Raw genomic sequence first — 27,434 nt, 5'->3', positions numbered from 1 at the left:
ATTAAACAATACAGGTTTGCTATCAGAATTACTAGTAACTTCAGCATTAAATAACACATCAGCAATAGCATTAGAGTAGAATGCAGTTTTTGAGGATCACAAGGTCTGTTACATGCATCAGACTGGAAAAAATACAGTCCCAAAGTCACACCAGGAACAGGCTGCAAAGATTCCTGCAAAAGCCCCTCAGCAGAAGTCTTTGTTAGTAAAACAGGGACACAACCAGCTGACACGAGGGGCAAATTCTCATTCCCAGCACAATCCAGGAGTTGAACCACAGACAACCCCCGCCTTGTGCTATGATAAGCAATCTTGCATTAGAAGCTAAAATGATGAAACTTTGGACACATAATGAGAAGACACGATTCATTAGAAAAGATAATAATGCGGGGGGAAACAGAAGGGAGTTGAAAAAGAGGAAGGCCAAACAAGAGATGGATTGATTCCATAAAGGAAGCCACAGACCTGAACTTACAAGATCTGAACAGGGTGGTTCATGACAGATGCTGCTGGAGGTCGCTGATTCGTAGGGTCGCCAAATGTCTGAACGACTTGAAGGCACATAACAACAACAAACCTCTCCGCCACACTACCATTCAGGTAAACAAGTTGGCCCAAGCTGAGTGTCACAATCTTCGTTCCCTTGCTCATCCCTCCAGCGCCCGGCTTCTTGACCAAACGTCGGCAGGCATCCTTACGATGACCCAGGGCATGGCACAGAAAACATAAACCCTCCATAGCCGCTTTATTTGATGTTATAGCTGCTGCTGGAACCAAAGAGGATCCTTCTCCCTCTCTCTTGGCTTTCACGGGGGCTGCCAGGTCTTCCTTCTCCAATCTGCTCCTTCCCCCACAGGTTGGCTACCTTTGAAGTTTCCGACTTCTGGACAAAAGCAAGCCTGGGGCTCTCTCTCGGTGGGAGGCCAATTCATCTGCAATTAACCCTGCTTTCCCCACCGACTTAGGCTTTTGATCTCTCACCAGCACTGCCAATTCTTTGGGCAGCATTGTGTCAAATTTCTCAAGAGCAGAGCTTGGAAGTAACTAGTTACAAGCAATGAATTACTTGTAATTCATTACTTTTTTGAGTAACGAGTGGGTAATTCCTTTCCATTTTGATTGTAATAGAACTAGGAGTAATTTTACTACTTTTGTGGAATAATTGTAACGTTTCCAGAATTACTTTTGGGCATTACTTGTGGGGGGGGAGCAGGGGAAGTCTTCTGCTCCTCTGATTTGTGGATGAAAATCATGTGCCTCAAACTGGGCTTCTGTGCAGTGTCGCTCTTTCCTCATGCTCTGTGGATGTGTAGGAGGCGACGAGGGAGGAGGCAGAGAGTGAGACAAGGTGGAGTGGAGAAAACAATTATTTTAAAATACGGATAGTGGTGGTGAAGAATGGAGTGGAGGGAAAAAGGATCCGGAGGTGAAGAACATGGATAAAGGAGGAGAAGGAGGCATTAGCAGAATGGAGATAAAGAACTGTGGAGGTGAAAGATGGCAACATGTGTGTGTGTGTGTGTGTGTGTGTGTGTGTGTGTGTGTGTGTGTGTGTGTGTGTGTGTGTGTGAATACTGTGTTTGCACTTGGCACACAAAGTGGCCTCCACCACCCTCTCTGGTTACTGTGCTGCATTTGCAGTATTTTAACTTTTTTGCATCTCAGGGGAATATGTTTGCTTGAGTGAGTGTCCCTTAGTTGGTGGCAGGGCAGGGTCTGGGAGGTGGTTAAGTGAGAGAGATTATGTTTGCTGGCTGAGGGTGGGTTGCACTTGGTTTGACGTGCAATGATCTGAGTAGTGGCCTCAGCCTCCCTCCCCACCACCCTTACCAGCAGAGAGACCACCATTGCTATCTTATGAATGAAAATAATTATTCTACTACCTCTGTATGTGTTTGTTTATTTTTAATGTTGTCTTAGGCTACTTAGATGTGCAGCAGCCAAGGCCAGCACCTTGTAGGCGTTTTTTAAAGTAACTGAAATGTAATTGTAGTGATTACTTTGGAGGAAAAGTAAAGTAATCAGTTACTTTCAGAGCGGTTGTAATTGTAACGGTAATTACTACTTTTTGGGCCATGTAACTGTAACTGTAATTTATTACTTTTTAAAAGTAATCTTCCAAGCTCAAGAGTATAAACGCTCTGGATCTGCTGAAGCGTCGTTGCTTCCGCAGCTGCAAGCCACATCTCCACAGTTCTTACAGTGCGTGCACCTAATGCTGAAAAACTCTCTTTGGGTTTTCTGTGTAAAGCTTCAAACCTCTGGCAGCACGCTTCAGCTGACAACGCAAAATGTTCCTTTACCAATTTCAGGAAATCCGGGTAGTCTGCGTGTTCCTGGGGTAAAATGCTCGTTCCTGTAGCTCTCCATTCTCTTGAGCGTGGAGAACATGCATCCAGTAGCGCTGTTCCAAATCCTGGTCTCGGCAAACCTGCTCAAACACCTGGAAATACGCGTGTATGTCTTCTCCCGCCTGAAAAAGTGGGAACGCTATTAGTCTCTGAACTCTTACCATCAGGCATTACAAACGTACAAGTTTCCAAGTTAAAGAGACACATGATAACTAGGACCTCCTGCCAGACCTGGTTTCAAATCCCTGCGCAGCCTTGAAACTCACTGGGTGACCTTGGGTCAGCAACTGTCATTAGACTAACCTACCTCACAGGGGTGTTGAGAGGATAAAATGGGGAGGGGAAGAACCATCTTTGTGCTCCTTACATAAAAAGCAGAATATAAATGAAACTAATAACAGGAGCTTCCCAGCTACAACTGGGGTTGTGGGAAGGCGAGGGTGGACAGAGGGAGTTCATGTACAACCTGAGGACAAGCCTGAACAACGGAAGCTTGCCTGTAAAAGGAGAGGAAAGGTCTTAACATGTATTCACACACACACGCTCACACACAGTCGCTATCAGATCAGTGGGGTGAATGGAACAAAGGGGTGGGGAGGCAATAATTACTGTGTAATTAAAGCTGCAATCCAACGCAGTTACCTGGGAGTAAGCCTCATTGAATCCAATGGAGCTTACTTCTGAGTAGCATGATTGGATTGCAGCTAAGAAAACCAGGAAAGCCTTCTCACCTCCCTTCCAAGCTCCGCATCTCATTCTTAGGCTGTAGTCCAATACACAATTACCTGGGAGTAAACCCCTTTGAATCCAGTGGCGCTTACTTCTGAGTAGACACATATTGGATTGCAACCTTAGGCTACATTTTCCATGGAAGAAGTCCTTTTGAATTCAGCAGGGATGACATTAGAAAAGAGATGGTTTCTCAGCGGCTTCCTCCTTTCAGCATTGCCTCTCTCCAGCTGCTATAGGCCACTAAGCCCCGCCCCTCCTCCCATGCCTGAAACTCAGGACAGACCGGGGCAGCTCCTTAGCAACTTCTTATCTTTGCGCAGTAGCTACGCAGCTGAGCAGGATAGACTTTGTTGCTGTGAAGCTGCCCGCTGCTGGCCTGCGCTTATCTCAGGAGGGGCCTCCTGGGGCCCTGTGTGAGATCCTGGCCCTCAGGCCAGCGCCCAACCTAGCTGTACGCTAGCGCCAGGCCTGACTAACAGTTTAACAGTACGGGCACTTCATAGGAATGCACTGTCTCCAGGGGAGGGCTTGTAGGTCAGTGGTACGACACATTCTTTGCATTCTGGAAACACTGGTGCCCATTGGGATGGGTAAGGTGGAGAGCAGAGCTGATGATAGGAAGAGTTAGCTGGTTCTGTGACTCCATCCTTCCCCCTGCTGAGTTGTACAAGGGCAGCACTGAAACTAAGGAGGAGAAAGCTGACAGCTGTGGCCACCCCCTGCACTGGTCATAAGTAAGGCAAGCCGGTGGAGGCCAGCTGAGGCCAGACAAAAGTTGGTGGGACCGCACCCCATTCTCCTTGATGGACCAGCCTCCACTGCCTAGAGGCCTACGTTCAGGGCTGGCCCTGCCATTACACAGAACAAGGTGGCTACCTAGGCGGAAGATGTTGGGGATGAGGAATGGCAGCAAAATGTTGGAGGTCAGATCTAGGCCTTCTAAGCCAACCTGATGCTCCCGGGTGTGGCGGAAGAAGGCGCTGTCCACTCACCAGTGCTGAAATAAGATTCAACCACTAATCTGGTCAGCATCCGTATATGATAGGGTAGTGGGCACTAACTTATCCTTGGGGTCAGGCAGCAGAATGTCTTGGGTGAGTCCTGCTCAGGTTTAATCCCTATCAAGCATTTCCAAAAGCATCTGACAATGGCCTCTGTCTGAAGCCCTAGAGAACTGCTGCCAATCCAAGGAAACAATACCGAGGTAAATGGACAAATAGCATGATCTAGTGTAAGGCAGCTGGTTATGTAGGTAGGGTGGAATAAGAGCACATCTGAATCCTAGATTGTTTTTTTTAACATACCTGGTTTGTTAAGGAAGAACCACTAGTCAGTGGCAGAGACCAGCTTTGCATAGTGAAGGCTTAAGGTTCAATCCTTGGCATTTCCTGCTAAAAAGGAGGATCAGGCATAAGGTGGTGGGAAAGACCTCTGCCAGAGGCCCTGGAGAACTGCCAGTCAAAGGAGATAGTGCAGGGTTAAATGGACCAGTGGCCTTATTTACTGGAAAGGATCTGAATATGTGTTTCACTGATCGAGTGTAAAAACTTCTTATTAATTTTGGTCAGAGATGAGGGGAATGGTTAGTCTAACAACATCAAGAGCAGGGGTTTCCAAAGTGTGGCCACAGACCACTAGTGGTCCATGAGACTCATGCAGGTGGTCTGCAATGGCAACTCTACAGAGCAGCATAGCTACATGTGTGTAAAGAACGGTGTGGATTTGTGTGTGGATGAAGATCAGTGGGCACAGTGGTTGTTCCATCATTCTTGGAACCTGGTGGTCCATCCAGAAAGTGAGCAGGATGAAGTGATGGGGTGGAAGGATTGCCTTCCTCAAAGGAATAAAGCTGTGGTTGACAGCACAACGAGGGAAGGTCCCACGCGGGGAAAAGAGGCTGACAAGGCACTTGAGAATCAATACATACTTTAGTGTCTAGCACAGTGCATTACAGTTGCTAAACAACAGTCAGGAAAATCATTATGTGGTCTGCCAAGACCCTCCGCAATTTTCAAGTGGTTGGGATCTTGGGAAGCACTGATCTAGAGGGTCACAGGTTCCCAATCCCTGGATTATTTGATTGGAAGGTTGTTCAGAAGCAAACTTGGTCTTCAGGCTGAAAAAGATTCATGTGTTTCCCATAGGAATCTGGTTGGTCACTGCGGGAAACAGGATGGTGGACTAGATAAGCCTTTGGTCTCATTAGGCAGTGCTCTTCTTGGGTTGTCTCCAATGCTAGTCCTACGCAGACGAGACCCACCGAAGTGGGTGACACTAAGCTCATCATGTTCATTAACTTCAACAGGTCTACTCTGAGTAGAGCTAGCATTGGGTACAACCCCTTTTGTTTACAGTGAATGTTTTCTGATGCTTCTTTTTATTTTAATTGATGATATTTTGTAGGTTTATTCTGTTTCAAAATAGTTTGTTTTCAGGATTATTACTTATGTGTGTGTGATCCTTTCCATCTCTCTCTTGATTGTTTGCCACCAGCAGTGTAGCAGCAAATTCAGAAGTGCAGGGTCCCTTCAGGATAATCACAGCCACACCACACACACCCATTTTTGCTGCTGAGTTCAGAATGAGATCCTTGCTCATGCCTTCTCCCACAACAACAAATGTCCCTAGGAGCCGATAAGCATGAAAGGGAAGCGTGTTAGCTACTGGAAAGAGTCTTCTCAGTAGCTGACTCATCTCCTTCCACTCTGATTGGCTCTAATTAGCAGGAAAGGACAAGGAAGCATGTCAGGAGGCACTTTTCAGTGGCTAACACACTCCCCTTTCATGCAATTGGCTCATAGGATGCTGGAGATATAGGGACCCTGCTCCCAAAAGAATAAAGGGTCTTTGACCTCCTGAGACCCTGGATGACTACACCCCCGTTTGCCATCTTCAACCATTTGAAAAGGTGGTGGTTTAAATCAGCAAAATATAAATATTTTGGTGGAGGTTGTGGTTTGTTCAGTGCTGATTTCCATGAAATGACAACTAGACAAATGGAATATCCCTGGACCAAAAAGCACTTGAAATCCCTATGCATTGTTCACCTTTGTAATTGTAATTAAAACCTTCTTCTCCAGCTGTTTGGCATCCGTGGGAGAAAGATCTTCAGGAGTGTAACTCCTTAAGATCTCAACGGGGGAGCGGGTCCCTGGCTGTCTCCTCACCTTGCCCCCCCCCCCACCACCACTGTGGAATAGATAAAGGGAAGATATAGAAAACTGAAGTTTCTAAAGAGTCCAAAATCCTGACAACTAAAAATAGCTTTGCAAGGAAAGGGCTTGTGAAGCAATTCTACCTGTGACCCTCTGCAGGTCTGTCCAGGAGATTAATGAATAGCTCAGGATTACTGCCTCTGCCCAACCCACTCCCCGTCTCACCTCTGGCTACCTCTGTTCCAGCACTGCTTAAATGCTCATGAATTGTTGGGAAACATCCAAGGCCCTTTTAGAGATGGGCTCACCCTAACAAAATGCATGATTTCATTGCACGGGTGACAGCTCTCTCGCTCCTGAGCATCACAGATCAATCTTTTGCCATTTTTCGCTTGGCCCTTTCATTAAAAGTCCATGTGCAGCCACTGGGCATGGGGGAAAGGACTAGGATAGCCACCCCATTTTTCTAGAATGGGTTCCGCTGCCTTTATCAGCCAAAATTCAAATGGTAGAGCTCCTTTATCTGTTGGCCCCAGTCATGCACTTCAATGGATGCTCATTCCAGGGTTTCAATTGTGTTTCCTCCAGATACACTCATTAGATTCAAAAGAGTCCTGTATTGCTACTTTTTGTCACCACCTCTGTCAAGTATAGTGAAAAAAGCTGATAAGAGAAAAATCAACGCATTTGAAATGTGGTGTTGGAGAAGATCTTTGCACATATCATGGACTGCCAAAAAGACAAATAATTGGGTGCTAGAACAAATTAAACCAGAACTATCATTAGAAGCTAAAATGATGAAACTGAGGTTATCATACTTTGGACACATCATGAGAAGACAGGATTCACTAGAAAAGACAATAATGCTGGGAAAAACAGCAGGGAGTAGAAAAAGAGGAAGGCCAAAGAAGAGATGGATTCATTCCATAAAGGAAGCCACAGACCTGAACTTCCAAGATCTGAACAGGGTGGTTCATGACAGATGCTCTTGGAGCTCACTGATTCATAGGGTCACCATAAGCCATAGTCGACTTGGAGGTACATAACAACAATAACTGTCAGGTATTATTAATTTATGAATTAAATTTATATCCCACTTTTCCTCCCAAAGGATCCCAGAGCAGCAAACACATTTACAACAAAACATTTTAACAACGGCAGGAAAAACATGCTAAAGACCATTTAAAACATTCTAAAAATAGTTACTGTTAAAACATTCTAAAAACAGTTGCAGCGATCTCCGGGTTGTCAGGAACAGTCTCCTTCAGCCATCAAGTGCCTGGGTAAACAGGGATGTTTTCCAATCCCTACTAAAAGCCAAGAATGATGGAGACAGACGCACCTGACCATAGGAGTGAGGGAGAAGTGGGTGATCTGCCTTCTTTGGATGCCGGGACTGGACTCTGATTACTCATGATGCCTGAACAAGAAATATTAACATCAGTAGCAAAGAGAGGGCCCCGCCCGCAACGTCCCCATCTCTGCCACTCAGTCCCCGACCTTTCCGTGTTGGGTGGAAAAAATTCTCCCAGTAGTTTAACAGTCAATCCCTCTTCCCCGAGAACTCTGGGACTTGTCGCTCTATGAGGGGAATGGGGTCTCCTAACAACTCTCAGCCCCCTTCACCCATTACACTTCCGAGGATTCTTTGGGATATGCCCTGTCGGTTTGAAGTGAAATAATAGTGGGATGAATGCATGGTGCAAATGTGGCCAGACTGTCAGTACGGTTAAGCGACACCGCTTGAATTTTTGCATGCCACGCGAAACAGAAGACACAGAGAAGGAAATGGCAATTCCCAGTGCTGCAAGAAGTGAAATAAAAATAGTCCCGATGTTGAATAGTCAACCCAGCAGAGAAAAGCAATCAATCAACCATTTGACAGATCTATTATATACACAACACATCTTGTTATAAGTACATCTTCTAATATATTGCAGGGTGATAAAACCATGATACATAAAAGACAGCTGGGGGCAGGATAGTTATATAGCGCACATGGAATTGATCTGTCACAATGGTTATTTTAATTTATTTCCCCCCCCCCTGTTTGGGAGATTCCTGAAAATCAGAACCAGGGCCTGTTTTCCAAGACACAGGAGACAAGCCAGAAAAAGAACAAGGGAATAAACAGAAATGGGCCAGAAAACACCAAGCTAAAGCTATATGGAAGTTGGGCACAGCAATTTAAGGAACCCTTGCACCCAGCAGAGGACATTGGGGAGACATCTGGTATGGTGCAGTAATTAGACCCAGGGGCAAATTGCCCGGCAATGTAGCTGTCCCCATCTCTTGCTCTAACCTACCTCACAGGGTTGTTGTGAAGGTAAAATGGGAGGGAGGAGACTCATATATGTGATATATCTTAAGGACCACTTGATTCCTTATGTCACTGCTAGGTTGCCAGGTCCATGGCCTGAGACTGATCCTGTATCTTTAGGAGAAGAGAAAGTCAGCCAAGTGCAGGTGTTCTTGCAACCCTGTAATGGGAAAAACCACAAGGTGGAATTCTCCCTTCCTTCTGCACAACTTTTAAAGATACAGAAGACCTCTTGAAGGCCGGGCCTGGCAATTCGGAGGACCATGGAACCCCCAAAACTTTTCAAATAGGTGGTATAAGTTGCAGCAGAAGCACACAGTGATTGGGGATCAGACAGAAATTCAGTTTGGTTCAAATGCAAACCTATCTAATTCACACTTTGCAAAGCACTACGCGGGCTGAAAAGTAGGTATCCCTTGAAATTCATGGTTCTTCACAATTTACACTGCAATTCTCTGCAAAGCAAATTATGTGCACAAACATGCACACTAGGGGAAAGTGTGCCTAAAAAGTCACAGATCAGTGAAAATAGCATAAGTAATTGCATTGCATCAGGAAAACAAAATCTTGCAAATTGTGTACATTAGAAGAAATGCTCACTAAAATAACATGGGAAGTCACTTTCACAGAGTCCTAAGGGATTTTCCTGCCTCCCTTTCCTCTGTCCTCTTCACCAGTCTGATGCCCTGGGTAATTACCAGTCTGATGCCCTCGGACTCCCCGCCCTGGAAGGAACCGGTGGCAGCGAAGCGACACCGGCGGTGGGGGTGCTGAAGCGGGGACAGGCCCAGCAGCCGCCTGCCTCGGTGGTGGCAGCCTCCGCCTCCACCTGGATTCAGACAGCCTTGACTCTTCAGCTCCTGAGTCCGATCTCCTCTTGGGCATTCTGGACAGTCTGGATCCAGACATGTGCCTGCACTATGGTGGCCCAGGACCAGCCTGCCTGGAGGAAGGTCTGCGTCCAAAAGTCTCCTCATTGCGGTGGTAGGGAGTTCCACTACCATCCCTGGTCTGGTCTGCTGGAGATCCTTTATCAGCTGGAAATGGAGGCCGTTGGGGGGAAATTGGGGAGGCCGTAGACTTCAAATTGTAATACAGTAAAATATAATATAAGCAATAAAAGAAGCAATTAAAATACAACTGAATGAAAACCAATGTGAATATTCAATGCTGACATGCTGCAGACCACCTAAATGAAGCTCATGGATCACAGGTGGTCCACGGACCACAATTTGGGAAGTATATGTCCTTGAATATGTTTTTACTTATGAAAGCCATCTTCTTTATGACTGCATTTTCTTAATGTGTGTGTGTGGGGGGGGGGACTTGTGCTTACTTTCCCTTTAAAAATCAGTTTGCGTTTCGCATTATATGTTGCAGAGCCAATATCTACAAAAAGAAGCATGAATATTTGCCAAAACTCTGCTTCAAATTGCAATGCCCACTTGCCAAGTTCCCAATCCAGAAATGCAAGTTTCATGGAGGATTAATTTTCTCCACACCCATCCATGGAAAAACGCATAGCAAAATCCTTAAAATATGTCTGAAATTTGACATCTTCGTGGCTGGCTCTAGCATGAAGCTGGGCAAGGTGGCTGCCTTAAGTGGCATGTTTTGGGCACCTGTTGTGGTGGATCTAGCTCCTGTTAAGTGCAAGGCATAGAGAGGGGGGAGAGCAGGGGACAGTTAGAAGAGAATCTCCTGGAGTGCTTCTAGACTGCCGCTATTTTGGGGGCAGATTCAATCCAAACTCAAGTTGTGCAATTAAAGATGATTTGTTGCTCTTGAACAACAAACCCGCTTTCCTAAAAGATTGGACTTTTTTTTTTTGCAATAAGTCCTAGTCTCTAACCACTACAGCCACAACTCTGGCTCTCACTGAATTGCAACTTCCATCAGCCCCAATACAAATCTGGGTTATCATAATATCATAATTAAGAAGTTTAATTAATTAATTGTTTGTTTGTTTTAATATGTTTTAAAGTCTTTTGTTTCTAAGATATTTTAAAGTGCCTTTAGTGTTTTTGTTTAAACATTCTTGTTTAAACATTTTAAAGTGTTTTTAGTGTTTTTCTTTGCTGCCCTGGGTCCTTCAGGGAGGAAGGGTGGGATAAATAAATAAATAAGGATGGGATAAATAAATAAATACATAAATAAATATCCCCCTGTTTGCGAATACACAGCACAACAATAATTAAATATCCCCCTGTTTGGGAATACACAGCACAACATAGAAAAAGGATCTATTGGAGGCTATTGAGGTCTGAAATGAAATATTTTAGAGAAAGGGTGCTTCTAGACTCTCGCTATTTTTGGGTGGGACTCAGCGCATACCTGCAAATTCAGGTTGTGCAATTAAAGATTATTGGAGCTCTTGTGCAGACTTTTTGCAATAAGGAAATTAATGGGAAAATGCACCAGAAAGTGTGGGACAGACCTTGCTTGATGCAACATTGCCTAATCGCTCCTCAAGCAAATCTGAATAAATTCTCATTAAATAGTCAGCAACATCTAACTTCCCAAACAAATCGGGATCAATGCTCAATAAACAGGTTGTCCGGAAGCAACCCTCATTGGCAAGCAAGCCAGCCTGATCAAAACCGGGAATGCTTGGTTTAGGAATATGGGAAGCTGCTTTATGCCAGGTAGGACCCTTGGTCCATCTGGCTCACTACTGTCTACACTGACTGGCAGCCGCTCTCCAGGATTACAGCCAGGGTGTCTTTCCCAGCTCTACCTGGAGATGCTGGTGATTGAACCTGGGACCTTCTGCATGCAAAGCAGATGCTCTGCCATCAGTAGCGCAGTGGCAAATTCAGAAGTGCTAGGTCCCTTTATGTGAGCCACAGCCTTTTTTTTTTTGCTGTGGGGTTGAGAATGAGATCCTTGTTAATGCCTTCTTCCACAACAACAGACATCCCTAGGAGCCAATCAGCATGAAAGAGGAGTGTTAGCTACTGAGAAGAGTCTTCTCAGTGGCTGACTCACCTCATTCCACTCTGATTGCCTCTGAAAAGACAAGGAAACATGTTACAAGGCTCTTATTAGTGGCTACCACATTCTTATTTCATGCTGATTGGCTCATAGGACGCTGGAGACACAGGGGTCCTGCTGGGACTGTGCTCCCCAAAAAGTAATTGGGCTAGGACCTCCTGAGATCCCGGATGACTACACCCCTGTCTGCCACTGACCTCCAGTCCCTTCCCCTAGCCTTGCACCTTTAACTGCAGGCTGGCGAATGTGTGGCCCTCCTGATGTTGTTCCGTCCCCACCATCATCTCTGACCATTGAGCATGCTGGCTTGGGCTGATGGGAGTCCAGCAACACCGGGAGGGGTGCCACAGGTCCCCCACTCCTGCTTTAAGTGGAGGTTGAAACTGGGGCCAAAGGTAAGGCTGGCCACCCCGTGGCTGACATCCACAAGTGCAGCACCCGTCCTTACCTCCTGAGGTCCTTGAGCCTGTTGGCCTCCTCTTCGAGGTAGGTGTGCAAGACGCGAAGGAGCTCTCTCTCAGTTGCCAGCGCCTCCTGGATGCTCAGCATGGACGTGTATGTTTCTGCCTGTGCACATTGCGAGAGAGCCAGGAGGGCCGCCACAAGCCACAACAGCAGCATCTTCCTCTCCTGGGCAAAGCGCCTCTCCCTTTCCTCCTCTCCCTCAGGCTAGGAGCCCAACCCTCCAGAGCCAGCCCCTTCCAAAGCCCATGGAGCGAAGGTTGTGTCAGCCAGCCAGCGCATCATGCTCCCCTTCCTCCTCCTCTGGAATCTCGCCCTCGGCTGAGAAAGCCATCAGACCAGAGCCTTTCACAGCAGCAGAAAGAGAATGAGCTGAATAGAAACCAGATGGGGGGAAAGGGCAATGGAAGCCTCTCCTGAAGCAAGAGCTGCGTTTTTCCGTCTTCTGCCGTTCCTAAATTCTGGCCGGCTGCCCAGCAGTCTGCCAGCCCTGCCCCTCCTTACTCTACTCCAGTGCTGAAAATGTGATTTATAATTGGGGGTGTGGAAGGAAGGCACACAGGCAGGGCTCCTGTGGGAAAGGCCGTAGGCAGCTCAGTGTGGCAGAGCACCTGGTTTGCACGCAGAAGGCCCCTGGTTCGGTTCTCACTGGCATCTCCAGGTAGGGCTGTTCCCTGCCTGAAACCTTGGAGAGCTGCTGCCAGTCAGTGCAGGCAGCACTGGGCTAGGCAGACCAACGGTCTGGCTCGGTCTAAGGCAGCTTCCTCTGTCCCCGTACATTTAAATTATGGAGGCTGTTTTGGATGTCACAGGGATTTGTGCCAAGGTTCCTAAGCGGAGGGAGCGTCAGAGAGAGCATTAGCCCCTCTAGAACCAACACCCACAAAGGAGGGGGGTTAACTCCATCAAGCCCCTTCCTGTGAGGATTCTGACTGCCATCAAAGGCAGCTACCTGTCTGTGGGAAGAGCTGCAAGAGATGCCCTGTCCTCCTGGCCTGGATGGGATCACCTGCTCTGCTCCTGGATCTGATCGGGGTGGGGGAGCGTTCTGCCAGGGACAGACGGCTTTTTATTAAGGGCAAGGCAGCCACTTACAATTGGCTGTCGCTTTACAGTTCTGCAACTTGAAGAACTTGTGGCTGAGCTTGCTTCTCCCTCCTCCCTCCTCCTCCCTTTTTCCTTGAGTGCCACGTCTTTTTAGAGTGTGAGCCTGGGAGGGGACGGACTACCTTAGAAATGCCTTTTTTTGCAAGCTGCTCTGAGTGCCTTTTTGGCAAAAAGTGTGGGTGGGAGGGGGTGGCAAACGCTATAAACAAACAAACAAATGAATAAACAAATAACAGCCAATAGTTAAGAGGTCTGTTCTTGGAGAAACAATGGCCCTTCAAGGGGTCTTTTCCAGCCTGGAAATCCTGAATTATGTATATATACCACCCACCCGCCCTAACTCTAATAAAAGGCAATTCACAATAGAAACATTCAAACCAAGAGTTTTGCTGATAAACTGGGGAGAGGCTCTGAGGGAAGGGGTTTGGAGAAGAGTCTTTCACAAAAGAAATCCCCAAATCTGGATTGCCCTTGAAGGCAGTTTCCCTTCATTAGCTTACTAAAAGCCTAGTATGTCAGATCCCCCAGGTCTTGGTGACTTTCCCAGATGGAGAGTAAAAGCAGCCTGTTGGGGGTTTGAATGGAGGCCAAACAGACTTGGCTCCTGAGACAGCCAGCAACTGAGAAACAGCTACGGGATGCCCACTAACATTTCACAGCTGTAAAAACTGGAAATCACTCCAAGCAGGACCACTGGCCACTGTCTCTGGGCATGTCTTACCTTGCTGAAGATTCCACTCTACCAGCTGCATTCCTTTACTCTACATTCCTGGGAGTTTGACACTGGGAGGAAATCTGTGTGCAGACGAATAAGGCTTTGATGGTTTGAATTTCCTAGCCAAAACATCCTTGAGCATTGCAGACAGTGATCTTTGGGGTCCAAACATTAATACCTAATGTGCCACCTAGTGGAGAACTCTCACATAACAAGCTGAATATTTTTTGAAGCCCTGTATTGAATGTTTGCTTTCAACGGTGTGAAAGATTCTGTGTCCCCCAAATCTGACATCATAATTAAAATTACTAGACTGCCTTTTTGGGGTGTAAGCCAAACTCTGACAGATGTAAACCCTCCCAAGGCAGGTTACAAGGAATCAATAAATACTACAATAAAATAATTGTATAAAATGCTTCATGTGCATATTCGCTTTTTCTTTTTTTAACAATGTAACATGAACATTGAGAACTGGGGAGTTTTGGCCCATGAACGTCCCAAATGGAGGTTGGCTATTATCAAAGGTGCTGTGGACTTCAAAGAAGCACGAGTACAGGGCGAACGGGACAAACGAGCTAAATGGAAGATACGTCAAACATATCCTCATTGCGACCATCTTCCATCTGGAAACCTATGGCCTCACTGAGGGAGGCTGTGTGGATTCAGGATTGGCCTCCAGTGTCACTTACGGACCCACCGTTAAAGACCTTAACTTGGAAGACAATCTTACTCGGCCACGAGTGATTGCCAGTGAATGAAAATGAGTTATATTGTTTTCTCAGTCTGTAACTGAGAATGTTGGAAGATTTAGGACAAGCAAAAAAGAGAGAGTCCTTCCTCACACAGTGCATAGCTAAATGATGGATTTCACTACCACAAGATGTAGAGATGGCCACCAGCTTGGATAGCTTTAAAAGAGCAGATATATCCATGGAAAATGAGGCTATTTGTGGCTATGAGCCATGATGACTAGGACTAGATGGGCCAGTGATGGAGACCTTGTGGCCTGGGACCCCATGCACCCCCTGCCTAATTTCACAGGGCCATCTGTACACTTCAAGGTCACCCTTGCTCTCCAGACCACCCCTCTGGGAACGCTGACCTCTACTGAGTCATGTGTACAGTCGGTTTTTTCAATGGCCTTCTGGGGGCAAGAAAAAGATTCCCGCCCTACATTATTAACTTACTGGAAATATTTGCAACGCTCCCTTCACTGAATTCAGTCACAGGGCAGGGTCCAAGCACAATGAAATAATCCACTTATAAATACCTCAATCCCATGCCACAACAATAACGAAAGAGGTGTAGAACTACATAGTGGCTTCATGATTCAGAATAAGTTGCCAACAATTCCCACAAACACTTTCTATGTGAGGCCCTTTCATTGAGTTCATAGAATAGTAGAGTTGGAAGGGGCCTATAAGGCCATTAAGTCCAACCCCCTGCGCAATGCAGGAATCCAAATCAAAGCATTCCCGACAGATGGCTGTCTAGCTGCCTCTTGAATGCCTCCAGTGTTGGAGAGCCCACTACCTCTCTAGGTAATTAGTTTCATTGTTGTATGGCTCTAACAGTTAGGAAGTTTTTCCTCATGTCCAGTCAAAATCTGGCTTCCTGCAACTTGAGCCCATTATTCCGTGTCCTGCACTCTGGGATGATCGAGGAGGGATCCTGGCCCTCCTGTGTGGCAACCTTTCATGTACTTGAAGAGTGCTATCATATCTCCCCTCAGTCTTCTCTTCTCCAGGCTAAACATGCCCAGTTCCTTCAGTCTCTCCTCATAGGGCTTTGTTTCCAGTCCCCTGACCATCCTTGTTGCTCTCCTCTGAACCTGTTCCAGTTTGTCTGCATCCTTCTTGAAGTGCAGAGACCAGAACTGGATGCAGTATTCAAGATGAGGCCTAACCAGTGCTGGATAGAGGGGAACTTTGGTGCTGAATAGAAGGGAAGTTGGAGAGGCGGACAGGGCTGGAGAAATAAGCCAATCAGACAGAAGACTCTTCCAGGCGCCTTGTTTACTGAGCATACATAGTTTGTGCACAAAATTTTGTTGCATTTTCAAACTGTGCAGATGTTATATGAAGGTGCCTGACATCGCCATTATTCCACACTTTCACTTTTCTTGCTCCCCAAATTCTGTGTGATTCGGGGGGGGGGCTGGTTTGTTGTGCAAGAGCATAGAATCCACTTTAACTGAGAGGCAGTGACTGGCCCAAGGTCACCCAGTGAGCTTCAAGGCTGTGTGGGGATTCGAACCCTAGTCTCCCAGGTCGTAGTCCAACTCCTTAACCAGTACACCACACTGGTTCTCTTTAAAATGTATTAAAACATCTTTAAAAACATATTAAAACAAAACATCTTTAAAAACATCTTAATAAAAAAGCTTTAAGAACATCTTAAAAAGTAATTCCAACACAGACGCAGACTGCTTCTGTTATATATTAATGTGAATATTACTGTTTTATTTTCTTTAAAAATGATTCCAAATAATTAAAAATGATTCCTTTTGAGAAGTTTAAGTTTAATAACTGTATAATTTTGAACTGTTTTTCCCTTTCTTTTTAACTTTTAGACAAGTATGCAACACATACTGTAATCAATTTTAACTGAGCAGTATTGTGAAAAATTATTTGTTTGATCATCATCAATACAAAATAAAACAAAAATTAGCTTGAACATTATATTTCAGCAGATGCACACACAGGACCATTTTTTGTATACAACACACATTTATGAAACAAAATATTGCATTACAAAAAGGATTTATACCAGTGGTGTTGCACTGGCACTAGGAAATGGACTGCCTTCAAGTCGATTCTGATTTATGGCGACCCTACAAATAGGGTTTTACCTGCAACACTGTAATAGGAAAAACCACCAGGTGGAATTCTCCCTCCCCCTCTGCACAACTTTTAAAGATACAGAAGACCTCTTGGTTGCCAGGCCCACCCTCCAATAGGTCTTCTGTATCTTTAAAAGTTGTGCAGGCAGAAGGGAGAATTCCACCTTGTGGTTTTTCCCATTACAGCATTGCAAGAACACCTGCACTTGGCTGACTTTCTTTTCTCCTAAAGATACAGGATCAGTCTCAGGGATTGAACATGGCAACCCTAGATCCGTTAGAGGGCCTCTCCTCTTATTTTAATACTGCTAAGCTTAGCCAGGAGTCTTTGGTGAGGCATTTTATCAAAAGCTTTTTGAAAACCTTCAATACACAATGTCAGCTGTGTCACCACTATCTACATGCTTGTTGACCCTCTGAAAGAACTCCAATAAGTTAGTGAGACAGGACTTAACCTTGCAGAAGCCATGCTGGTTCTGCTGCAACAAGATGTGTTCCTCTATATGCTCTGTAATTCTATTTTTAACACTCTTTCCCACCAGTTTTCCTGGAATAGATTTTAAGCCTACCAGCCTGTAAAAGTGGCACAGATCAACATGCAACTTCAAAGTTGGGAAAACGGCTGTCCAGAGGGCATAATGCTTGCTAGACAACAGCACCACACTTCAACTTTCCATGGCAAGCATATTTGTTGAAGCTTGCGCTTTCATGTTATTTGGGAGCATGAAACACTGGCTGGTTCCTGATTCGATCAGTGATGCAAACTAGGACTCTCGCTGCATCCACCAACAGGCATTGAAGGAAGGAAGGGCCAACCATTAATATGGTGAGGCAGCAGAATTTGGGGATACCCAGTGAGGTATAGTGGTTAAGGTGTTGGACTACGACCTGGGAGACTAGGGTTTGAATCCCCACACAGCCATGAAGCTCACTGGGTGACCTTGGGCCACTCACTGCCTCTCAGCCTCAGAGGGAGGCAATGGTAACCCCCCTCTCAATACTGCTTACCATGAAAACCCTATTCATAGGGTCACCATAAATCGGGATCGACTTGAAGGCAGCCCATTTCATTTTTTTTTCATACACACACATACACATGAGAGCCAGTGTGGCGTAGTGGTTAGAGTGTTGGACTAGAACCTGGGAGACCAGGGTTCGAATCCCCACATAGCCATGCAGCTCACTGGGTGACCTTCTTCTTCTCAGCCTCATGAAAACCCTATTCATAGGGTCACCATAAGTCGGGATCGACTTGAAGGCATTAAAGCTGACTCAAGAGCTGGAACTTGTTTGTTACTTGATTGTTGTATCTTCACTACCACAGAGAGTAACGTTTGACTTTCTGGCTCCAGACACCAAAACGAGCCTTTTCTCTATGTTATCGGGGAGGGAGCACTTTAGTCACCTTGATTGCAATTTTGGTAGGATGGTACAGGCGTTGTAGGGCTGCTAGCCTTTTAAAGGGCATTGAGAATGTATCCTTAGACTGCAAGACTATGTGCATTTCCCTTGAGGGCGAGTCTTGCTTATTTCCATCTGGGCTTACTACCAAGTAAGGATGTGTAGGATTGCAGTTTTGCAGTGTTTACTCCGAGAATGTGGAGTCGATAACGTTACATGAAGCATGCTATCAGTTCCACTTTGAAGGAAAAGCCACTGCTGGTGGGGAAAGGCATGCACCCACTCTCTTTCTCTGGGTGATACAGCATAGGGCAGCCTACGCCAACCTGGTGCCCTCCAGATGTTTTGGACATACAACTCCTATGAGTTCCAGCCAATATACTGGCTGGGGCTGATGGAAATTGTAGCCCAACTTATCTGGAGGCCAGGTTGGCGAAAGCTGGCACAGTCAATCATGGAAGAAGCAGCCACTCCTCATCTCAACGGCACACCTGATTTCTCCCTCTGGCTGACGCAGCAGTGAGGATCCAGCCCACTGAACTACTCTTGAGGAGGCCTTAGTGGAATACAACCCAGACATTTTAGCAGTTTAAAAGCAACAAAACACTCCCATGCCAGTGAGCATATCCACAAAGCCTATTTCTGCTTATAAAGATCCGCCCGCCTCCAATGACATGTTCCCCACAGAATGGGGGAAAAAATGACTCCACTCCAAGAAGGCGCTTTCACTGAAAAGCATGGCATTATAATTTATTTATTTTTACCCGGAGCCTAAATTTCCTAATGCTAAGATAGTAATGCGTAATAAAGGTACTGCCCTAATATCACTTTTGGACTATTTTTAATATGGACCAACACCGCGATCAAGAAAACAGGAGTGGGGAACCTCAGGTGTGGCCCTGCAAGCCTCTCCATCAAGCCCTTTGCAAGCTCTTTCCCCCGGCAAGGAAGGACGTGTGACCACTGAGTGACTGTTCTTTCCGTACGCCACCCTTCCTCTCGCAGGGCAGTGCGCGATCTGATGAAATGCAAAACAGCAACGATAATTAAAAGCAACCGCTGCGTCTAACTTAGCAGCAAAGACAACAGCAGCTCATGCCGCCACTTGCTCGCCAAGACGGAGCGAGAAAGGGGCGGGGGCGAGCGGCGGGGCGTGAAGACCTTCACCTTCTGCACAGCCGGCAAGTAGCCAAAGGCAAGCCGCCCTAACGGCTCCTCCCACTTCCCCCGCCCCCCCACTGGCCCCCGGGGGTTCAGCACGCGGCCCTCGGGCTGAAAGGGTCCCCCACCCCCGCGGCAAAGAGAAACTCCGCGACGCCTCCCGATGAAATGCCCACAAGGGTGGTCGCCGTCGCGTGGCGGGTTTGCCCCTCTCTGGCCCCCGCCGTCCGCGCAAGGCGGGCCCCCCAGGCCGGCCGAGACGCTTCCCCGGCCCCCAATGAAGGCGCAGCGCCTTCCCTCCGCAGCGGAGCGCCGCTGCCTTGTCCCCAGGCGGGCGGGTAAGGGCGCGCCTCGGCTTTGCGCTCTGGGCGCTGCCCCGTTCCGGCGGGCTCAGCAGCTGGGGGTGGGACCGGCCCACACGGGGTGGGCGGGCGACCGAGGAGGCAGGAAGGGCAGGCAACCAGCCGGGGAGCGCTCCTCGGGGCTGGGCGGTGCGAGGCGCCGCCGCCTCCTTCGCACCCCGCTTTCTCTTCCTTAAAGGACAACTTTTTGAGGAAGCCGCCGCCGCCGCCGCCGCCGGGTGCTTGTGGGAGGAGGGCTGCCCCGGGGAGGCGCGAGGAGAAGGCGGAGAAAGGGGGCTGGCGGTGGGTCGGGCGCCGCGGGGCTCGCCCTCTTCCTCCTCCTCCTCCTCTCCTCCTCCTCGCTGGACTTCGGGCTCCTTCCCAGCTCTCGCCGCCGGCGCCTCCCTCCGTATCCGGGAAGGAGCGGAGCGCCCGCGAGCCCGGAACTGCCCGGGGCCTCCGCTCCGCTCCGCCCCAGCCAGGCGGCCCGAGACGCCCTCGAACTTTGGCTTTGCCGGAGGAGAAGGAGGCTCGCTCGCCTCGGCCCGCTCGCCATGAGGAGGCTCCGACTGGCCAGAAGGGGGCCCTGGCTGGGCAGAGGCTGCCTCGTCCTGCTGGGGGTCCTCACCGTCGTCGCCTTCTTCGCCGTGGAGATGTCCTTCCCCAGCTTCCAGGCGCCTCTCCCGGGCGACGGGGACCTCACTAGAGGCAGGCCGTGGGAGAGTCGCTTCTCAGCCAGGGCGGAGCAGCCCGAGGAGCTGGCCCGCCCCGTCTACGAGAGAGCCCCCCCAGATGCCAGCGCCCCTGGGGAGTGGGGGAAGCCTGCCCACCTGCAGCTGAGCGCCGAGGAGAAGAAACTGGAAGAGGAGCTGGTGGAAAAGTACGCCATCAACATTTACCTCAGCCAAAAGATCTCTCTGCACCGCCACATCCAAGACAGCAGGATGCCCGAGTGTAAAGCCAAAGAATACATCTACCGGAAGCTGCCCACCACCTCGGTGGTCATTGCTTTCTACAACGAGGCCTGGTCCACCTTGCTCCGCACCATCCACAGCGTCCTAGAAACCTCCCCGGCCATCCTCCTCAAAGAAATCATCCTCGTTGATGACTTGAGTGATAAGGTGTACCTCAAGGCCGAGCTCGAAAGGTACGTCAGCAACCTGAAAAGGGTTCGCTTGATAAGGACGAACCAGCGGGAAGGCTTGGTCCGGGCGCGCCTGATAGGTGCCACCTTTGCCACCGGCGACGTCCTCACGTTCCTTGACTGCCATTGCGAGTGCGTCCCTGGGTGGCTAGAGCCGCTTCTAGCGAGGATTGCCGAGAATGAGAGCGTGATCATTTGCCCAGTTATTGACACCATCGATTGGAACACCTTTGAATTTTATATGCAGTCGGCGGAGCCCATGATTGGTGGATTTGACTGGCGGCTGACATTTCAGTGGCATTCTGTACCCGATTACGAGCGCCAAAGGCGGAAGTCTAAGATCGACCCAATAAGGTCCCCGACTATGGCCGGGGGGCTGTTTGCTGTGAGCAAAAAGTACTTTGAATACCTTGGTACATACGACATGGGGATGGATGTCTGGGGGGGTGAAAACCTTGAACTCTCATTTAGAGTATGGCAATGTGGGGGCCTCTTGGAGATTCATCCTTGTTCACATGTGGGGCACGTCTTTCCTAAGCGGGCTCCATACGCCAGGCCAAACTTCCTCCAGAACACAGCACGGGCGGCAGAAGTGTGGATGGATGAATATAAAGAACACTTCTATAACAGAAATCCCCCAGCACGGAAGGAAAATTATGGAGAGCTCTTGGAGAGAAAACTCCTAAGAAAGCGTCTGAAATGCAAGAACTTTGACTGGTATCTCAAAACTATCTTTCCTAATTTACATGTACCAGAGGATCGCCCTGGCTGGCACGGAGCTATCCGCAGCTTGGGGATTTCCTCGGAGTGCCTAGACTACAATTCACCTGAACACAATCCTACGGGGGCTCATGTTAATCTCTTCGGATGCCACGGCCAAGGGGGCAATCAGTTCTTTGAGTACACATCAAATAAAGAAATCAGGTTTAACTCCGTGACTGAACTCTGCGCTGAGGTTCCTGAACAAAAGGATTTTGTAGGCATGAGGAACTGCCTGAAAGATGGCTTTGCCATCCCAGGAAACATTATATGGCATTTTAAAGAAGATGGAACCATTTATCATCCTCATTCGGGGAAGTGCCTTAGTGCTTACCGTACCCCTGAGGGCCGCCCTGACGTACAAATGAGGACATGTAACGCGGCAGATAAAAATCAGTTGTGGAAGTTTGAGAAATAGAATTGGCCTGTTGAGCTAGTAGTCACTGTCCAAGAGTACTGCCCCATCCAGATAGTGGGTAGTCCTAGAGACAAAACTGTTACACTGCATTTAGGTAACTTCTGAAAGGATTTTTAACAGCCTTGGGAACTACAGTGAATGACTAAAAAACCAGGTGTTAGGGATTTTCTGATACAACGTGCCTTTTATTCTAAACTCTAAGGTGTTCGCTTAGAAAAACAACGATGATTATTTGTATTGCAGTCTTTTGGGAGCAACATAGTTCTTGGTTTGATCTACAGATTATTTAACGTTTATGTTACATGTTACTGGAAGAACGCGGGAAGACAATTAAACACAGCCATAGTACAGATAATTTATTAATGCCAAGGATGGGAAACCTGTGGCCCGCGAAGTGTTGCTGGACTACAGCTCCCATCATCCCTGAGCATTGGCCATGTTGACTAGGACTGTTGGGAGTTGTAGGCCAACAACAGGAGGGCCACCGTTTCCCCATCTCTGAGTTAAATGATGCTTGTAATATGTGGCTAAAGAACTGGGTTTTTTGGGGGGAGGGGGATCAAACATCACCACCAGGGTGCTGTCTAATTTAAGTGTTGCACTTAAGAGTTGGTTTGAGTATGCTGGGTGGAAATATTTCTTAGCTTTAGGACAGTCTTCCCCCAAACTGGCACCCTCTCCATGTTTCAGACTCCAAATCCCATCAGTGTGCTTGCTGGGTGAGTTTTGCAGTTGCTGTGCGGTGATGTCTCTGTAGAAGTGGGTTGCCTGAAATTGCCCCATTTGCATTGGACTCCTGTGGATCCCACCCCTTCTCAAAGTTGCATTGGATTTTTGACATGTTAGAGTAGTCTTTGCCAACCTGATGCCCTTGCTGTGGTGGCTAGGGCTGATGGGAGTTGTCCAAACCATCTGGAGGCCACGGGGTTGGCAAAGACTGCTCTGGTGTCCCAGAGAACCCATCATGTGATGACTGTGTCAATATGTGGTGCAAAGCAAATGATAGTCTGAATCTACCCTTGAGGCTTATTATTGTTTTAGAATCATGACTGTAGAAATCAGAACTGACAGTAATAAGAAACTAATTGTTCTGTAGTTTTGATGTAATTCCTCTGTGCACATAATATGCCATGGTATTTCTATGACACTTTAGCACTGTAGTACTTTAGTATCATGCTATGCTTTGGTAGGACTGAGGCATAGAATGTCTTGAATAACTGCAAGTGACCTTGGGTTTTTTTAACCATTTTTTGCTATTCTGTGCCCACTGCAGCTCTGTGCGAAGCACTATTTCTCTAGGAGCTTGTCTAAGCTATGCAATTTTTATCCCCCTATATGCCTTATTTTAAATAGTTCAGAAAAGCTTATATTTTCTTATGAAGGAATGTTTATATGCTTAATCTGAAGATGTGTCAATGTATAATACACTTGGACATCAATCCTGAACCCACTTAGTAGAGATTAAGTCCTCTTTAACTTTGTGGGACTTGCATCAGAGTAAACATACACAGGATTGCGCCGTTAATAACTCCCACATGGAAAAAAAGCAAAACTGAACAAGTATTTCATTGGTGTATGAACAATACAGTTTCTGGTGGGAAAGAAAAGAATACAATAATTGTCTGTGTCTGTGTGTAAGTCAAGATTTATAAATATTTTTATACTAAGAATTTGCATTGGCAATCTTAACTGTAGTGTTGCTACTAAGTTTTACTTCACTTCAGAGAGGTAATACTGTTTACAGGCTTCTGAAACATTTGATACCTGGAAAGTGAAAGTATGCATTAATTATACTTCAGTTCTTTAATGAATTAAGAAATTATTTTGGGAAATTTTACTGTGAGGAATTTAAACTACTGATTTCCAGTGTCTGTTTTTAAGGAAAAAAATAACTCCACAATGCATAAAAGTGATTAAAAACTCCTTGAAAAAAACAAATAAACTTTTTTTCAATTTAAATCTGGAATTGGCCTCTCACTACTAACATAATTTACTCCATTCCCAGCCTTCTTTGCAAATTTACAATTAGGGGCCTTAGTATCTGTACCGGAGTGGGATTTTGTTACTAAAAATGGAAATGTTTGTAATTACTGTTGCAGTATCCACCTAGTTGTTTTAACAGCAGTATGCAGGTACAAAGCAGAGTGGTTGAAGAAAAAGACAATCTGTGAGTTTCCTTGTTGCTCAGATCAGTGGGAGAGCCTGAGACTTTTATAGGAGTTCAGCAGTGATCTGCTCTGGCTTATAACTGTTAAGAGGTTTTCTTTCTAGTATGGCTAATTCTCCTATAGCGCGTGTGTGAACTTTTGGGCTTCTAGATATTGCTGAACTACAACTCCCACCAGCCCCAGCAAGCATGGTCAGTGGCCAGGGATGATAGGAGCTAAAGTTCAGCAACATCTGAAGGGCCAAAGGTTCCCCACATCTGCCCTATATATTCCTTATTTGGCCAGAACTTGGCTGTGGTGTACATAATGTACCCTGCATATCTCACAGCTCAGGTTCTCTGCAGGCTCACATCATAAAAGATATACAGTAAAAGGAATGGGCCATAGCTCCTTAGCATGCAGAAAGGTCCAGGATCAACCTCCACCTAGAACTGGGAGAAATCCCTGCCTGAAACCATGCCTGAGAGCAGCTGCCAGCTAATCCCGAGTGTGAAGCTTCTTATCTTACGTCTTTGTGAGTCCCACGTGCCTTCAGAGCCCCAGTGTGTCTCTTGTGTTCTGAGTCGCCCGGTGAGCCCATCCCTCTTGCAAGGTGAGGGCTTTTCTCATCAGCAGGCACACTCTTAGGTTTGCTTATTTCTCCTCCTGCCGCTTAGCCCGCCAGGGGGGTCTGCTGCTTCAGCCTTTGCAAATCCCCTGTCTCGCTTCTCTGTTTCCTCCCTCCTTGGTAATGCCACCCCCTTTGCGTGCAGAAGCTCCAAGGTTCAGTCTCTGATGGCGTCTCCAGGTAGGGGTGGGTGTCCTGCACAGAGTTTGACACAGGAGTTGGAGGCAAGTCTGACAATACAGTAGGGCCCCACTTTGCCGCATTCCACTAATACTGTGGCTTTCAATTAGAGTAAGACCCCACTAATATGGCGCTTGTTCCACTTTTACAGCATTTTTCGGGCGTTGGGCACCATTCTAATGAATGAGTTCCGCTTTTCGGCAGGTTTCGCTTTTAGGTGGGTGTCTGGAATGTAACCCGCTGTATGAGTGGGGCTCTACTGTAATTCTTGCTTTATTAGAGTCACCGTTACATCAAGGGCAGCGTGTCTCATAGGTCTGGCTAGAGTAGCTCACAAACTGATGCTAACTATGCTAAGTAAGTATCCTCTGCAGTGTATGGAGTAAGTTGACTCAGCACCTGAATCAAAGGGGTGCCGCCTTAAGTAGGAAAGGTCTTCGCTTGTAATCTCTGACCCCTTCGAAGACTCTCCCTCTGACCGAACTGCTTCTTGCGTCGTCTCGTGCGGGGTGAAGGGGGGTGAGCCTCCGCCTACTCATTGGACAGTACAGGCTCGCTAGGTGCCGGCTCGACTTCAGAGGGTGGGGAGCGAGTTGGTGGGGAAACTTTTGAAGGTCCAAGCAGGGCGTCCTGGGGGGTTGGAGTTGGCGTGTGTGTGAGATTGCTCCCCAACGGCTCTGGCAGCGCGCTTGCAGGTGGCAAGACGCTATCAGGTGGAACAGGCTCTAAGCCGCCCGGGGGAGTATCCAGAGAAATTGAAGGGTTGCTAACACTCCCCCCTCCCTCAAGGCTCTCCTCTGCCCGCTCGCTCTGAGGCGTTTGGAGTAAGTGGGGCTCAACACTGGGGGAGATTCCTTTCTGAATCCTTGGAGAGGTGCTGCCAGTCAGTGTAGACAACACTGAGCTAGCTAGACCAATGGTCTGACTCGGTATAAGGCAGCTTCTTACATTAGAGGCCCTTGCCATACAGTAAGGATGGGGAAACTGGTATGCCAGATGCTGTTGGACTCCCAACTCTCATCAGCCCCAGCCAGTGTGGCCAACAGTCAGGGATGGTGGGGGATATTCTCCAGCAAGATCTGGAGGGCCGCAGGACCCGCATCACTGCCACACAGCATGTTCTACAATCCTATGCGTGTTAACTCACAAAAGTCTCTCTCAGCTCAATGGGACTTACTCCCATGTAAGTATTCGTAGGACTGCAGCCTTACTTAAATACTTGTGAGAAATGCAGCTCTCCTTAGATCTGATTCTCACCCCAGGTAACCTCTTGGGTCCATGAAAAATCTTACTGTGAACAGTGTGTGCCGTTGCATCTTTCCATATATAATCACACTGGGACACGCTAGCACTACCAATCAATGTATTGGCTTTATCTCTCATATGTGGTGCAGTGGTTAGAATGCCTGACTAAGAGCTGGGAGAGCAGGGTTCAAATCCCCACTCGGCCATAAAAGCTATGGAATTTGCTCCCACGAGAGGCAGCGATGGCTTTAAAAGAGGATTAGATGAACTCACGGAGGGTAAGGCTATGTTCTGCCTTCACATTCTGAGGCACCGTGCCTCTGAATACCAGTTGCTGCAAATCGCAATTGGGGACGATGCTCTTGCACTCGGGTCCTGCTAGCAGGCTTCCTATTGGGGTGTCTGGTTGGCCACTGTGAGAACAGGATACTGGACTAGATGGGCAATTTGGCCTGATCCACCAGGTTCTTAGGTTCTCACTGGGTGACTTTGGGCTAGTCACTGACCCTCAGCCTAACTTACTTCATGTGGTTGTTGTGAGGATAAAATTACAAAGAAAACCATGCTCACCACCTTAACCTCCTTGGAAGAAAGGTGGGGTATAAATGCAAGGAATGAATGAAATAAATTGTGCACAGGTTACTTCCTGTTGTCTGTACCTCGGGAGGGCTGCAGGTCAGTGTTAGAGCATCTACTTTGCTTACAGAAGGTCCCTGGATTGATCCCTGAAGCCCAGGAGAGCCACTGCCAGTTAATGTGGTCCACAGTGAGCTAGATAGACCAGTTTGTTTGACTCTGTAGAAGGCAGCTTCCTATCTTTGGTATTCTTCCTGCCACAGTAAAGTGAAAGTGTGGGATTAAGGCCAGACTGGATGAGACGGAGTTGCCATGTTTGCTCACATAGTTTGCACTTTTCTCCCAGCTTGTTGCCAATACCGCAAAAATAGTGGGTTGCTTGATAAGTGTGTGGCTGAGCAAGAATGGAACTCCCCCCCCCCATACACACACCTTTTGTGAAGTTGAGGACTCACTCTGATCCTGCTTTATAGAAATGAAAGGAACAGACATATGGACAACAGACGCAGCTGCCCTTGCCTCTTCTGGTTTGGCCCTAAAAATATTAATTCCAGGAGAGTTCCCCTTGTGTCAGTAAGGGAAGAATGTAATGAGACTGAAGAAGTGGATCTTTGCACTGAATCACCGTCTACGTGAAAGACGAGTTTCGGACACTTACCTGTTTCCTCTGGTGGCTTAGGCGGCGTATACACTGTAAACTTAAAGCACATTCTTCCTCCCCCCTTGCCAAGAATCCTGGGAACTGTAGTTTACACC

The 27,434-nt window shown here is 47.4% G+C and overlaps 2 protein-coding genes across 2 annotated transcripts in view; one reads left to right on the top strand and one right to left on the bottom strand.

Annotated features, from left to right (window-relative positions):
• The window catches only part of LOC133364836 (uncharacterized), a 33,895-nt gene extending 21,592 nt beyond the window's left edge, over positions 1–12,303 (bottom strand). Inside the window, exons 1-2 of the mRNA XM_061585698.1 lie at positions 12,001–12,303; positions 2,304–2,473 (exon numbers count right to left, since the gene is read on the bottom strand). Coding sequence (XP_061441682.1) covers positions 2,304–2,473; positions 12,001–12,173 — 343 coding nt within the window. The 5' untranslated portion in view covers positions 12,174–12,303. The remainder of the gene's footprint in view (positions 1–2,303; positions 2,474–12,000) is intronic.
• A 7,026-nt stretch (positions 12,304–19,329) lies between these two features.
• Positions 19,330–23,861, top strand: GALNT4 (polypeptide N-acetylgalactosaminyltransferase 4). Its single transcript, XM_061586673.1, has one exon. It carries the CDS (start codon positions 20,136–20,138, stop codon positions 21,900–21,902), a length of 1,767 nt encoding a protein of 588 aa, XP_061442657.1. The 5' UTR covers positions 19,330–20,135; the 3' UTR covers positions 21,903–23,861.
• The last annotated feature ends 3,573 nt before the right edge of the window (positions 23,862–27,434 follow it).

Source organism: Rhineura floridana, chromosome 10 (assembly GCF_030035675.1).
Source record: "Rhineura floridana isolate rRhiFlo1 chromosome 10, rRhiFlo1.hap2, whole genome shotgun sequence".
Lineage (NCBI taxonomy): Eukaryota > Metazoa > Chordata > Lepidosauria > Squamata > Rhineuridae > Rhineura > Rhineura floridana.
This window is presented reverse-complemented; position numbering and strand designations above follow the sequence as displayed.